General features: G+C 44.9%; 1 protein-coding gene across 2 annotated transcripts; it reads right to left on the reverse strand.

The window, feature by feature from the left end:
- Window positions 1-802: 802 nt before the first annotated feature.
- ndp (norrin cystine knot growth factor NDP) lies at window positions 803-16,090 on the reverse strand. 2 transcript variants are annotated; one of them, XM_072685201.1, is made up of 3 exons: window positions 15,923-16,090; window positions 10,804-11,193; window positions 803-1,640 (listed from the first exon to the last, which is right to left on the reverse strand). In XM_072685201.1, exons 2-3 carry the CDS (start codon window positions 10,993-10,995, stop codon window positions 1,416-1,418), a joined length of 417 nt encoding a protein of 138 aa, XP_072541302.1. In that variant the 5' UTR covers window positions 10,996-11,193; window positions 15,923-16,090; the 3' UTR covers window positions 803-1,415. The 2 variants fall into 2 exon arrangements, with proteins under 2 accessions (XP_072541302.1, XP_072541300.1); XM_072685199.1 differs by having other exon boundaries at window positions 15,868-16,090.
- Window positions 16,091-16,332: the final 242 nt, after the last annotated feature.

Here is a 16,332-nt window from a genome sequence, read left to right on the forward strand (position 1 = left end):
TACTGTTTTCACACCTGCCCAAGCAAATCGCACCAAGGGGGAAAACCAACCAATTCGAGTCCAATTTCACCAGGCTAAAAAGTGCAGATGTGCCATTTGCCATAAGTTGCACCCATTGCTGATGCAGATGTGAAAATACAGATGTCAAAAGTACCTGTTGAACAGGACTCTCTGGAGCAGATAAACATGAACCTATTGGCACCACGCCTAATGCCAGGTGTGAGCTGGCACGGGTATAAAGGCCCCTAGCATTGAGCTGTGGAGCAGTAAAAGAGTGTGTTCTCTGGACTGATGGTTGGGGCTTCCTCCAATACTTTTGGGATGTGTTTGGGAGTTGGGGATCAAGTGGGGTGGTGATCGTCTAACATCTTAACCGCACTAATGTTCCTGTCACTGAACAGTACACACATTTACTCCAACAAAAGCAGGATAAACTCTTTTCAATACCCTGGATTTCAGTAGAAACAATGAATGAGCAGGTGACCCAATACTATTGTCTAGAGCTGTCTAGCCCCTGTAGCAGACCACTCTCTGGAGCAGATGAATATGAACCTATTGGCACCAGCACCTAATGCTAGGTGTGGGCTAGAGAGGTATAAAGGCAACCCGCAATGAGCTATGGAGCGGGTGTCTCAATACTTTTGTCACCACCTCTACCTCTGTTCTGACTCAGCCATGGTGCCTCTAGTACACTTTGGATTTAAAACAAAGACCAAGACATTGTGCCCCACCATGGAGTGTGGTTGTACCGTTAACAATCATCGCAGCAAATTTTGGAGACCATGTTGCTTCAGTGAGGACTGTCCTGCAACGCAGCTACAACAATCACAACAATGACAAACATGACTTTAATACCATTTATTACCAGAACTGAAGATTGAACATCTAGGCCAAAAAAAAAAGAAAAAAGAAAAAAAGCCAGAACACTTCTTGAAGTTTCTTAGGGCAGTCAAGACACGGCCCATAGTTTTCTTATAGTCTGAGCATCTACGGTATGGTGTCCAGCAGCTGAAACAGCGACGTCACCCCGGCATCTCCTCAACTCGCGAGCCATTCCCAAGAGCTCTCACGCTTTCTTTGGACCTTCTCCAGCCTGGAGAATGGACACGGCACCTCAGAGGTTCTCTCATGATTGCGCTGTGGTTTGCCAGCATCCATAATTTTCCACATTTGGTGATCAAAGCGATGGAATGCATTCGAAACTAATCAACTGGCGCAGACCAGGCCCAGGTGCAACACATGAATGAATGTTTCTTTTCTTTGGGATGCTGACATTTTATGTTGCTGGCATGACGTCCACCCACTCCGGCGCTGCTAATGAATCGTGAAATAGCTTCTCTAATATAGACAGCAATAAAATACATAGAAAAATGGAACAGTTTAAAGTCTTGGCGAGGTTCTCTCCGCGAACCCATTCAGTTGCATTCCTCGCAGCTGCATGCGAGGATGTAGCGGTAGGTAGCAGTTATTCGGGTCCCGCCAGAGCAGCGCAGGCGCACCGCTTTCAGTTTGGAGGTGTGCGGACGGCAGCAAAAGCATGTGCTTTTAAACGGCTGCTTGAGGACGGAGCTGAAAGAGATGAGGGGGTCCGATCGGGATGTGTGGCTGCAGTGACCCTCGCAGCGAGCCAGGAGGACCATCTGTGGAGCAGAGGAGAGAGCCTTATTACAGGATCATAAGCTATAAGCTTTACATGCTATAAAACCCACAGCATAAAATTTTACTCTGCGTGCCCAGGAGAGAGGACCCACATAAAAAAACCTGAACTGGTTAACACTTTACAAATGTTCATCCAAAAGAGCCCATGCTCTCATTTGTCTCCTGCTTTACTGTCAGCCCTGAGGCCCACCTGGAAAGTTGTTGTGGTTTTATTTACGAAAAGTCAAGATCGAGAGAGGGAGTGGCCAGGCAGAGACAAGGCTGAGACCATATTAAGGTTTTTATCATCATATCAAAAATAAAAACAAGAAAATGGATCAAATTAAATGAAATTGTTATTCATTATGCTTTCAGTGTCATTCATTAGACATAATATATACTAATACAAAATATTATATTTCATCATGTATTTTGTAAATATAACATTAAACATTAGGAGTTACGAGTCAAGACCAAGTCTGAGTCAAGACCAAGACCGAGACACACTAAATATGAGTCAAGACCAAGACTTTTAGTAGTCCAGTTTGAGTCAAGACCAAGACACACTAATTTTGAGTCCAGATCAAGACCTTTAGTAGTTTACTCCAAGTCAAGACCAAGACTTTTAGTATTCTAGTCTGAGTGAAGACCAAGACTTCTAGTAGTCTAGTTTGATTCAAAACCAAGACTTTTAGTATTCTAGTCTGAGTCAAGACCAAGGGCAGGACACACTAAAACTGAGCCCAGACCAAGACTTTTAGTAGTCTAGTCCAAGTCAAGATCGAGACAGAGACTTTTAGTAGTCCAGTCTCACTCTAAACCAAGACTTTTAGTAGTCCAGTCTGACTCAAGGCCGAGACTTTTAGTAGTTCAGTCTGACTCAAGACCAAGACTTTTAGTAGTTCAGTCTGACTCAAGACCAAGACTTTTAGTAGTTCAGTCTGACTCAAGGCCGAGACTTTTAGTAGTTCAATCTGACTCAAGGCCGATACTTTTAGTAGTCCAGTCTGACTCAAAACCAAGACTTAGTAGTTCAGTCTGACTCTAAACCAAGACTTTTAGTAGTCCAGTCCGACTCAAAACCAAGACTTAGTAGTTATGTCTGAGTCAAGATCGAGACTGTGGGTGGCCAAGGCAGAGACAAGGCTAAGACCACATTGAGGTTTTTATCATCATACCAAAAGAAATCTACATTATCATATATTTATTATGCTTTCATTGTCATTAATTACACATAATATATACTAATACAAAATATTATATTTCATCACATATTTTAAATATTACGTAGCTTAAAATCATCATTAAATAATATCAATATTACAGTGACTAAGGCAGTGTAACTTTTGGAAGCAATGATAGTGATTATTCTGTGTCCCTTTGCTAATACTTAATCATTCCGTCTATTTTCATTATTGTCATGCCTCCGTATTCTCCCGTGTCCGCCTGTCAGGTCCAATCACTACAGCTCCTATAATCCTCCCAAGATCTCTGACAGCACGGCCACAGGTCACCAGCCCACCAGCCCACCCATCAGAGACAGCTATCCAGCTCTTCGTCAACAGACTACTAACTACACACACCTGCTTACAATCTAATCTGGACTATATGAACCTGTTAGCTTTTCACTCTTGTTGCGAAGTATTGCCAATTCAGTATCGCCAATTCTGTCTGCATACCGAGCAAGACGCATTGGACTCAACAACAGTTTCCGAGTGCACCACACCCCAAGGCCAAGACAAGACGGATTCCAAGTGAGGTTGAGGCTGAGACGAGACTGAGATGGCTGAAATCATAACATCCGTAATGAGCCATAACTGTTGCAGATGCCACATTTAATGTTTGATTATTATTTTTGTCTCCAAGATGTTACGTTTGGCAAACAAACAGTAATTGTGCTTTTTACATAGAGTCCTCTGTAGAAGTCCTGTACCTATTATATACTTTGGAAATAAACAAAACAGAGATGCCCAAACCTTTAGACGCAACTGCATGTAAATGGGTTTATTTAAATTTACACTGAAGGCATTTAGCAGATGCTCTTCTCCAGAGCGACTTACAAAAGTGCTTCACTTAGCTAGTTTGTATCAGCTAGAATCCAAAAGATACCTCTAAGCTTAGACACTACTAAATACAAAAGTCAGTATGGAGACCACAGTACTCTGCGCTACACTTCGCCTAAGTACTCTCGGAAGAGGTAGGTCTTCAGTCTGCGTTTGAAGACCGTTCGGACACCTAGAGGAAGTTGGATCCACCACTTCGGTGGCAAGACAGAGAAAGCCTGGACGCTTGTCCTTCGTCGATCTTTAAGGATAGACTTGAATCTGGAAGGGCTCTTGGTGCGGATCGGCTTTTGGCCTTTGCCATCAAGTTAGGAGGGGCTGGTCCATTCTTGGCTTTGTAGGCCAGCGTTAGGGTTTTGAATCTGATGCGGGCAGCATCTACAGGAAGCCAGTGAAGCAGTGAACGCAGCAGAGGAGATACATGACTGAACTTAGAAACAATGAAGACAACCCAAACGCTGCGTTCTGGATCAACGTGATGTCGAAAACCCTGATGATTTTTTTTTTTTGTAGATTACTTTCATACACATACACAGTTTGGGATGGATATCAAACGGTACTGTTTTCTACATTACCCTGTCAATAATTTGACAACAGCATCATTTTGAAACTCCTTTATATGCGCCCTTTAAACCTATTTGGTGTTTGGTGCTTTATATGACCAACATGACATTTCCTTTTCACAGCTTTTACATGATCTCTGAGCACGTGTGAGGAATCCAGGTTTTGACTACAGTAACAGCATCTCAGTGTGGGGCGGACTTGTTGAGTCTACACAGTGGCCTGGAATGGGGCAGAGTGAGCGCTGTGTGCCACTGCTCGTTCGAACCTTCCCTCAGGACCGGGGTAAGATAAGCTACTACAGAGGGTACACAGCCACGAACAAAGCATGGGTCTGTACTCTCTGAGTGACCTTGCACCTGCGCCGAGACGGGAGTGTGGCTGATCTTTCCCAGACCCCTGTGCTGAAGCTATACCACCTACTGGCTTTGACACACATACACACACACTCACACACAGACACACTCACTCACAGTCTCAGATTCACCTCAGGTGCCATTTGAAAGACATAGTTTGGTGACATTGATTTGTGGGCAGTAATTTAAAAATAGTAGAATTGCAAAGGCTTACATTCATCACAGTTCATTTAGGAGGGTCAGTGACCCACCTGGGCTGTGTTATTAGGCCTCCAGCGCCACGGTCGATAACAATCAAACCACCCACAGCAGCTCTCTGACGGCAGCTGTCCTTCATGGGAACTCTCTTGTGATTAAAGGTTAATGAGTGATGTGGCGGCGTATTAAAACCGACTAGTCAGCTTGACGCAGATAGACGGACGCAAACATGACTCAGTTGACCAGTCTAGCGATTCTGAAAAAAAAGGTGACTAGCACTGGGCCACGGGCCACACATTCCTGCCACGCTCCGTAAACGGACTCCCGTGTCATGGTGTCTGTCAGCTGTCTGGTGTCAGCCGAGTGTCACCCCCACCGCCGGGGAAAGGGGGGGGGGGGGTGCGGGGACAATAGCTTGCTTGAAGCCAAGAGCCTCCGGCAGAGCGCTGTGAGAACTCAAACTCGAGCCAACGTTTATTAAGGGCCTTGGAGTACAAGTGCTGGTTTAGGATCAAGTTCCTGCCGTCCGTTGAGCTACGTTCATTATGATGCGCAATGACAAGAACAGGTCCTACATCAGTCCTCCAGAGCTTTGATAACATAGGCCCCAGGGAACACTACAGAGAACAGCTGTTAGGAGTATGAAAGGTGTGATGATGTTATTATGCATCACTTCACTCTTCAGCAGTGAACATTAACATGATGGAAAAAAGTACTTGAGCCCTTTACTCAGCTGAAGTAAAAATAATGCTGAAATAACAGTGATTAAACTGGCCAACACCTTGTTACTGTGTCAGTGCTTATACAGTAGGTGTACCCTGCTTCTGCTTTCTGCAAAAAAACAACACATTGAACTTGAAATTATGCATAATAAACGCCCACTTATTAATCAGTGCACTAGGGCATGCAGTATGGTAGCTATTTTTTTGTCTATTTAACTCTTATTGACTCTTGTTTTGGAACATTTAAAGAATCGGTGGATATATCATGTGTTCTGTCCTATCATTTGCTCATTTTTGGGTGCTAAATTTAGTATAGTAATGACCCCTGCACACACTGGCTGTCTATAAGAGAGGGCAGAGTAAGAAGTGGCTTTTCTCAGTGGTGGAGAGATTATCATGGCCACCCCAGAGCCCAGTATAAACAGGTCATATATGTTCAACTTTATAAGCTTGTAAATCACGAGCATGAGCTGGTCAATCAGTGCACAGCAATGTGTACCACAGACATGTTTGTAATTTGCTATTAAAGTTGCTTTTGTTTTTGTTGCTTATGTTAGCCCAGCTACGATCATTTCTGCAATTTCATTAGCAGCAAAATAACAGTGATGCATTTTGGCATTTTACAGTAGCTCTCAAAGTTAACCGCAGACAATTGAAGCACATAATAGACATTTAAAGGAGCTGTATACGATTTCCCTCATAGTTCGCTAGCTGTTCGGTCTGTTTGTGTGCTAGAAAAAAGTCTGGTGTTCGTACTCAACCCTGGCTCAGACTGGGAAACACAACACTGTTCCAGCAACAGGGGGCCTTCGGGGAAGTGGAGGGGCATGAGCGAAGGCGTGTATACATTGGTTAGGCACTTGGACAGTGGAGAGTCCTCCAAATGTTAGAAAGCGATAAATATGGATAAGATAACGCTTTATTGATCCTGAAAGAAATTGCAGTATCCCGAAGTAGTATGAGTATGCAGTATGAGGACGAGGATGTTTTCTGTTCCTACTCAACGGGTGGGCAACATTGACTTATTTTTTACAGAAATAGCTCAGTATTGTTTTTCCCAGTTTGCGAATTTTTGTCATAATCACAACTGGCTTGCTTAGCAGCAGCATTGGTGGCTACAGTTTGCTAATCCACAACGTACATGACTTTGGCAGGCAAAGCTTCTGAAGGAGCACTGAAGGGAAAGGTGTGTTTGTTTTGCTGTTGAGTTCCAATCTCAGCAGTCATTCTCAGGATCATATACAGCGCCTTTAAGTAAGATCTTCCTTACACATATTCCTTGCCCAGATAACTGTAGAGAGGACAGAATATGGTCCGGTGTGCCCAGAAAGAACCTTTTTTGTGGTACGTGGTGTTACATCGCTGTTTTACGCAGGCCTGTCCGTCAAAGACATCTGTATGAAATAACAGCTGCTGAAAGTTTGAGAGCTGGTTGAGTGGTGGAAGGGTTTGTTTAAGTGAAGGGGGGGGGGTTGCTCAGTATGACACAGAATCAAGCAGAGAATCCGAACAGCCTGGAGAATCACAATCCTTTTGTGGAAGAGAAATACGGCAAAGCAGGGACTTCCCTTTTCACAGTTTTTTTCACAGGACGGTACATACTATAACTATAGGAAACTATAGGAATTCATAAGCAATGCCTGATTGCTATTAACAGGCCCAAAGTATGCCAAGAAAGGCTGCAGCTGTCCAGTGTTGGTAAACCTGTGCCCACTGCAGTCTCAGCTTTCTGTTCTGCTGTGGTCCTCTGCTGTGGTCTCATCCACCTCAAGATGTGTCGATGTGTTTTGCTTTCTGAGATGCTTTTCTGCTCACCGCAAGTTTACAGAGTGGTTATCCCAGTAACTTTAGCCTTTCTGTCAGCTCAAACCATTGACCTCTCTCTAATCAACAAGGCCTGTTGAAGGTTATGTCTGCTGCTCACTGGATGTTTTTACTAGAGAACCATCCTGAGTCAACTCTAGAAACTGGAGGGAGGAAATCCCAGGAGATCAGCAAATATTCAAATATTTAAACCAGACCATCTGGCAACAACTATCATGTGATGTTAAAAATCACAGAGATCACATTTTTCCCCTTTCTGATGGTTGATGTGAACACACCTGATGCTGCTATTCTGTATGTGTATGATTTGAGGCACTGCACTGCTATTGACCAGGATTTCCTGATAAATCGCTCACTGAGTGAGTATGGAAAATTTGAATCTAGGTACTTTATCCAAGCACAAAAAGTCCCATTTTTGTTTACTATTATTTTGAAAGGAATGTGCAGTGAAATGAATGGGACTGTGCTGTATAAAAAATACAGCAAGGAACTAAATGGGCCAATACAAACACTCATAAATAAGTACTGTACATGTTCTCCAAGGAACCTCTGCATACAGCAGCTAAAGAGATGTGCTCTGTTAGTGCACTACTGAATGCAGCTGACAGATATGGGGGCCGTGGGAGGTACTTTTGAGGCGTGTGGCTAGTTCACAATGGAGATGGACGTGAAAAAGAGCCAGGTGACAACAGCTGGGCAGCAGATGTAGGTTCTCTTGCACCCTTTTTTTCCTCTCTGTATTTATAGCAAGAGTGATTGCGCAGGTGGATCCTATGCAGCACTGCTGAAATTTGCAGTGGAAGCCACAGTCATCCCCATAGCTGATGTGGTGAGTAATAGGCCACTTTAGAGCTGTGACTAAATCAAGCTTGAGCTGTAGCCTGTGGTACTGTACACTCTATAGAGGTTTAATGATTCAACAAAACGAACTATTTTATTCAACACAATACAGTGGTCTCGGTTTGCAAGCAGCTGAAAACTGGCTGGGACTGAAACATGCCTTGCATTAAAGGGCTCATTTCACAACCTTTCTTATTATATTCCTTAGAAATATATAGGCTGGTTTTCTTACAGTGCCTTTAGAATTAATATATGTAAAGGAGCTCTGTTCTAATTGGCTGTTCCAGACTGTTCTAAAAGCAGTCTGGGACAAAACACTCAGCCTAAATGGGCGGGGAGGGATCAAATGCTTTGGGAATGGACTGTTTTAAAATGTCAGCAATGTTTAGTTCACATTGAGTTTTTGAAAATTGTGAAACATCCATGAAGACAGATTTAGTAATCACTGTTTTAAAGATATCAATATATAATGTAATATTTAATATATAATAATTTTTTTATATTTAAGACAAAAGCTGTGCCAATAAAGTATCCCAATATAACCTTATAGCCACACGCTAACCTTTTTCTTGCTGGATACAAAAGGAAAATGTAATAACGTATCAACCAGAGGCCGATTCTGTCTGCCCAATATCATTCATTTGACTCCAATCTTGGATACACAGAGAGCATTATTCATATCATGAAATGTTGATTCAATGACCTTGTGGTTAAAAAGTTTTTAAAAATCATCACAATGTATATCGCAGAACAACTAAATATATCGGCTAGCCCTACAGCACGCTATGGTGTGATGCAACATGATCCAGTACACAGTAGCACACAGAAACCGCAGATTTGATATGCTTGTCTAATTCAGTCAGTTGATTTCACCATAGTCAACAGGGACTTCCATGTGCTTTAATAGGGCTTTAATAACAGCCTACTTCTTTTCTGGGGCCTGTTATTGTTTCTGTAAGAGTCTTGTGGTTAAAAAGACCACAACAACAATTCACTGAAAGGATGCTTTAGGGTACCAACAGTGAGGCAAGTGTATGGCACTGGTCATTAACTCATTAGCTCCTGGAGGTGTTTTTCCATACTTTAGATTCAGCCCTAATCGACCCTATCTGATCCATCTAATTACCGCACTTAGAAGTGACTGGTTAGCTTAATGAGGTGTGGTAGATTTGGGTTTAAGGTGAAACCTGCAAGAAGGTAGATCTTCAGGAGGTCGCTGCAAATACATAACCCTTTCTGGCATATTTATAAGCCAGTGACCCTGGAAGTCAAATCATAAACCTTTTGAGGGATTGTAAAAAACACCCTATGCTGTAGGGTCTGGTACTTGATATGAACTGTTCTGGCCATAAACCACCCCATCGCCTACGGTTCACAGAAGGCAAACCCCCTCTGAGTCCATGCCCCACCTAAATGAGGGATAAGCGAGAGCCGTTTAGAGTTGTAACTGTCACCATTAGTTTCAGCATGAACCTCAAGTGGTCCCATGGGCCCAGTTGCCCTGTGTGGATGCCTGAGCGAGGGAGCAAGCCTTTTATAACCCAGCACAGACATCTACCTGTCCTCAATGCACTGCATGCCACTTTAGCTCATAATTGAAACAGATACGGCCACCGCTCAGCATGTGTAATCCTCAAGGAACGGAATGGAACTATTTAGTGATATCATAGGCTCCTGCCAGCCCCCATCCCCCCCGTCAGTTTATAGGACGCTGGAAAAAGTCTGCCTTTGTGAATCTCTTGTATCTGCTGACAAGTCTCAGCTGGGCTTGTAAGAGATGGAGTCTGGGACAAGCAGAGGAGCAGCTGTGATGCTAAAGCTACAGCTTAGACCATTCCTCATGTTCCTGAGACCACAGGTGAACCAGAGCCTACTTGCCTGGCTTAGTTAGTCTGGCTGAGCAAGGCTGCCGCACGCTGTTGTTTGGATGACAAAAGAAATGATTCAGCCACAGCTCTATGCAGTGCTCTGGAGCCGTGCCATCGTGCAGACATTTTATGCACCCTGTGGGGGCTTATTTCTGGCTAGGCTCTGGGCCCCACAAGCTGCCTGTATGCAGCGTTCCCTGCCAAGGTGTCAAAGTAACCAAGGTAGAGTTCACGAGAAAAGAGCACAGGGGCATGCAGACCATGCTATCTGATTTAATAAACAAAATTGCCTCGATTCCTCAGCCTTGCAGCCACACATTCTAATTAGGAGAAGATCCTCTGGGTTGATATTAGAATATAAAACCCTTCTGTGTGTCTGGAGATTCGCTGTGTTTCCTTAAACATCTTGTTAGCAGGAACAGTGTGGGTGTAGGGAGCATATTGCCTTACAGCAGGGTCTGACTTGCAGGACCATTACTGGAACTCAATAAGCAACAGGGGAGCTGTAGATTAACCTGATCTTGATCAGCATGTGCTTTTCAGTTGGACACTAATAGGCAAAATGCAGTACCGTGAAAGACCACAGGGTCACCTCTGCACTGGCATGAATGCCAGACCAGATTAGTCCCAAATGGGGCTTACTAAAATGGTCTCCCTTATCAACTTTTTCCCCACGTGGTCACGTTGGGCATATCTGAAGGGTCTCCTCGTGCAGCCAGAAGCTTGTTCGTACCTTGGAATTGCACTTGTAGATGGGATGCGTGATGGTCTCGACGAAGTGGTGCCTCATACACCTGTCTGGGTCAGTGTCTCCAAGGTGTCCGCTCTCAGCCTTGCAGGTAACTCCACGCAGAATGTTCAGCAGCGGACACGTGACCAGCAGCAGCACAATCCCTGGCTGGCTGAGTGGGCCTGCGTTCCCCATACTGGACCTCTGGCTTGATTGCAAAAGTGAGCAAGCTTCCTGGCAGACAAATGGAGGGAAATGGTGCCTATCCTACTACAGAGGAAAACGCACAGCTTTCTGCCCAGATTCTGGTACCACACTGCTAAACTGGAGTGTGTAGTTAGCTCGTCCGTCAGGCGCCGCCATCTCCTGCAGTTTCTGCCTGGGTGGTTCTTTCTGAAATGAAAAGAAGGAGGGTTAGTTTACTGTGATGCAAAGTACAGAAAAAGCTCGTCCAGGAGTGTCCAGCTGAGAATAGAATATCGGGTAATGTTTTGTCTATTAGGCCTAGTTAGCGGTTTGGAGTCTTGGGGCTGTTTAAGTTATTACAGGAGCCATTGGTCAGGTGAAGCTAGGTACGGGAGTGTGCACGTCTGAGAAGCTGCAGGCGATATGATGGCCTGGGACAAAGCATCTGCCATTCGCTTAAGGTGACTGTATCTTCAGCCAGGAACAAGTGGGCTGAGTTGTGTGAGGCATGCTGGCAGCAGTTCAGCTGTTATTCTAACAATCCTAAAAAAAAAAGTTGATGTTTTTATTACACAAAGGAGAAACTTAATCCATTAATAAACAGCCTGGAGCGAATCATTTCACCAGGAATGAATTTTTCATTAGAAGAAATAGGTCTCCAAACAAGTTCTCTCATGACAAGTCAACTGCAAACCCTGAGCACACACACACATATATATATATATATATATATGCTTTGCTTTTTTTTCATGGTCCATGCACTTTTATTGTCCTCTTGACAGTAGTATCCGTCTGAAGGGAACGGTTCCTGCACGGCAGTTAAACTCACAGAGCCACAACTGCTAATAAGCCTCGTGGAGCACTGGGTAGAAGGTTCTTTCCCCGAGCCCTGAAGGGAACAGAAACCTAGAGCTCGGATCAGGCTCTTTTGTGGAGCGGAAATTATCATTCATGAAAAAAACCAATGCACTGCATTATGTCAAAAAAAAAATTCTACTGCACTTTATCCCCCTCCCTTCATTTTTATCCCTGGGTGTTTCACAGAGACCCCTAATTTGTCCCAAAATCGCAAACACATCAAGTTAATTTAACAACGTACCTCAATGTTATTCTTTCTGAAGGAAATCATTTAACTTCAGCATTCCTTTGTGCAAGAAATTGAAGTATCAATTTGCCTGTTAAAATAAATACTCTCTGAAATGTTTAACGGCTCCAGAGGGCTTGTGTTTGCAGGGTTTACACAGCCAGACATCGCCCGGTCTGCTTTTAACCTGGATGCACCAGACCAGATGCACCACACTCTCCTCCCCATCATTTGTTTAATATCAACATATCAAGCATACCGGGCATGATAGCGGCTATCATCGCCATCCTCATCGCGCTCAGACATGACTGTTGACATTCAGAAGTGCGAGAAAAGGGCTGCTTTGTTCAAGGCCTGATCCATGGCCATAATAACCAGGCTGAACAATGCGGCGAGAGACATCCCTGTTTACAAGGTGACTACAGATTCCAATAGAGTTCGGAAAAACAAGAGAATGACCTCATGGTACAGTCACGCACAGCCGCCTGATCAGCTAAATCTGGGGGCTTCCAGCGTTGGAGAGTTGTGAGTGTGTGTGTGTGTGGGGAGGAGGGGGTAGTGAGGGGGTTGGGGGGGGGGGGTGTTATGGATGCTCCAACACATCCACTCACCCCTGCAGGGAGCTGCCCTGGGGCAGGGAAGCAGTTAGGTAGGGCACCACTGCAGCCTCCACACCTGCTGAGATCCACAGATTTATAGAGCCCAGTGTGTCCACAAACAGCAGCTGGAACTTCCGATCCCCTCCATCTGACACAACAACAGCAGCACAGCAGCATGCCTCCACCCTGTCCGCCTCCATCCTGTCCACCTCCACCCTTTCTCTCTCCAGCACAACTATGTCCCTCTCTGGATTTTGCTAGAATCTTTGTTTTTTTTCCGGATATTGTAAACTATCAGAGGTGGGTTTTAGCCTTGCTGGACTTGTTGTCTGGCTTGGCAACTGGGCGGCTCACGGTCATAATGTACTCAACCGTTTCCTTTAATTAGCTCTCCCATTAGAACTACAGCCAGAGCCAAAAGCTCTCTTTCTCTCTCTCTCTCCCGATAAATAAATTCAATTTTATCTGAGATATTTATCTCAGGAGTGCAGAGGTGTGGGTGGAAATAAAAAGAAAGCACAACCCAAATATTTTTCGCACTTTATCACGCTAATGGCCTTGCTGGCAGTACATTTGACTGTAAAAACTGATTAATTGAATGTACATTTTCGAGTTAATCTCCAGTTAAAAACAACACAATAGGATCCTTTATTTGCCGTGGTCCTTTTTTTAACAACAACCTAGTCAAGTGTCTCATTGCGAAACACGTGCTAAGCTAACCGTTCCAAGAGACGTAAAAGCAATAAACATTCAAAAAATAAGGGCAGGAGCCAGGGGTGAGTGAGACACTCCAGAAGTGGTGTGTGTGTGTGTGTGGTGCTCCCAGGCAAAGCCCAGTCACCCAGAGACTTGCCGAGACCTCTAAGGCTTCTGGCCAGGCATGATGCCAGCAAACGGACCTCCAGACTGAACTGCCCCGAGGCACAGCCCTGTAAAAAAAAAAACCCCAAAAACATGGCATGGCTCTTTTCCTGATCGAGCTGGTGCAGGTCTGGTGAGAGGCCTGGGCGTCTGCGCCATTGGAACTGCAAAATTCCTGACATTCACACGCGGCCACAGGTTGGGAGCCATACAGCATAACTCTTCGGCCTCAATCTGACCATTAAAAACCGCAGAGTCTATTTCATTCTGGGAACCAAAAAAAGGCCTTTTTGACCTTAGCCAAGTCTGGACATCATCACGTGTGATACAGAGGTTGTTTGTGGAGGGTTTTTCCTCCACCCGCGCACACACATACTTTTTGAAGGAACTCCGGGGAGCTCAGGTAGTCTCTTGATATTGGAGATTGTCATCCTGTCTCTGGCTCTCATCGCTGCTCTCCTTCTTGCATAAGCTAAAGCGCAGACTGTCATTTTGAGACGGATTTTCAGACTGAAATGTGCCTGGAGATATGAGAGAGGTTGGATGAGGTAGAAAGGGAGAGACTGTGGAATCCACATTATTAGCTAGGCTTGCCGCGACATTGTCGTTTACAAGTCATTTATTTTGGTCTGGAGCAGATTTTCCAGGTAATCCAGGACAAAGTCTCAAAGTTGCCTCCAGACCTGCCTAGGTGGATTTAATCATTCTAGACATTCTAGGGAGTCTTTTCTTCAGGCCGGGAACTGTTGATATGACTGTCGATTGCAGGCTGGAATAAATAGCTGCGGATGAAACTGCTGACGCTCTTCAGAACTGGAATGCTTTTGATGCTCTCCAATGCTAATGTTACTCTTTTCCTCTGATTACCGAGACTGCGATTCGGTCAATTCTTTAGAAAGTAAAGTAAACCCTTAAACATCATCCGCAGTTGCTTTGCGGGTTGGCCCTGTCTTCGGTGTCAGACTCATGCCTCCTCTAATGTCCACGCATTACGTCATTGTTTGGTGCTCACTTAGTGCCCCATTGTTTCACCAGCTTTTAATAAACCAAAGGGCAGATTCCTACAGGGGCCAAAAGAGCCCCCCTCGCTCTTCTCCTGGACCCCGTCTGCACCCAAGCAGCATGCCAGCCCTGAGCAGGGGCACTGCCACCTCGCTTTGATGCCACCAGCCCGCGCCTCCCTTACTCCACGGCTAAGCCCTGCACTAAATATATCCCCCGCGATAAAGATAAGACAAACAGTGCGGATTTGAGCGTGGCCTACGACCAATGGCAGCGGAGCCTGCGAGCCCTGCGTTAAGCTAATGTTAGCGTTGTAATTTAGCCTTCTTAGAACAGCTCACGTTCTAAGAAGACAATAAAAAGTATAAAGGGCCCTGGGTATGCTGCAGAGCCCCGATGCACGTGTTGGGGGAACTTATTAGGATGTCCTCTTAAACCTCCTCCCCCTGTTCTGAGCTGACTCACTCTTTGACTATTCTCTTTACTTTGTGGATGCAGTATTTTTTTAAAAGCTGCCCAAGATGTTCCTTTCTATGGTCTTCTCAAGAAAAAGAAGATACATTCAAAAGAAGGTGACTGTGGGAAACCTAACCCCACCAGACAGCACGCTGGTGGGAGGTATTATCTCAAAATGTGCGAGGGAAAGCTCCCCATGCACCTCATTCTCCTCTTCCATAACAAACAATCCGAGGACTCATTTGGTGGCGTGATCCAATGACTGAAGCAGCGGGTTCAGTGTGGAATTAAGCCATGAATGCTCAGTCAGTGAATGCACCGTCTCGGCAGGCGACCCACCACAGAAGACACTGCGCCTCTCATCAGACGCGCATACCATGAACCTGCCCTAGCCTCGGTGCCTTCAGCCAGATTCTAATGACTCACAATGTGCAAAATTGTCATGTCAAAGCCTGACCATGGTGTGGATAGGTGTTGAGCAATGGTGCGTTATCGAAACCACAAAGAACAACAGGGCTTTTCTTCTGTTCACTAAACGCAGGACGAACGTGAGAGCACTACCTGATTCCAACCGCAGTCATTTATCATACGTCAACCCAGTTTTTGCCAAAAGTAAGATGTGATATGTTTCATTCATCTGGAATCAAGAACATTCAATGCTCTCCTGTTTCCAATGGAACACTGATCGGAAATCAAGCTTCGGAGGCAGCATTGCAATAACAAACGCATACAACTTTTCAGGTAATCAGAACAACATGTTACACAACAGATCCATTCAGAGCCAGTCTGAAGAAATTAGCTATTTGCCATCACAGCAGCCAATGGCTGGATCTAGACTATGATCTGAAGCCTTAAGACCAGCAGTTTACAGCGATTTACCTGACAGATCAAGCAGAAGTCCAGGGTCACCTTTAGATCCAGACAGTGAGCTTACCTTCTCTCCAGCTCCTTCCAGCTCTCAATATCCAGCCCCAGCTGCACCTCACTGGACTGAAGTGAAATTGCTTTTAAACCCCCTTCTCTCCCTCGTTCTCTCTCTCTCTCTCTCTCTCGCTCTCTCTCTCTCTCCCACCTCTCACGCACACTGATTGTGTGAGCTCTGATTCCCTTTCTCTCTCTCTCTCTCTCTCTCTCTCTCTCTTATTTCTCTGCTCCCCCTCCCCTCCTCCGCTGCTGACACTCACACCCCTCGTTTTCTTTTCTCTCTTTTTTTTATAGGGGAATCAGAAGGAAAAAGGAAAGGACAGATGATGCACGTCTCAGGATGGTTGTCAGATGTGGAACGTGACACAGCAGTCATATATCACTTCAAGAACACACACACACACACGCTCTCTCTCTCTC

Source organism: Salminus brasiliensis, chromosome 8, assembly GCF_030463535.1.
Source record: "Salminus brasiliensis chromosome 8, fSalBra1.hap2, whole genome shotgun sequence".
NCBI lineage: Eukaryota > Metazoa > Chordata > Actinopteri > Characiformes > Bryconidae > Salminus > Salminus brasiliensis.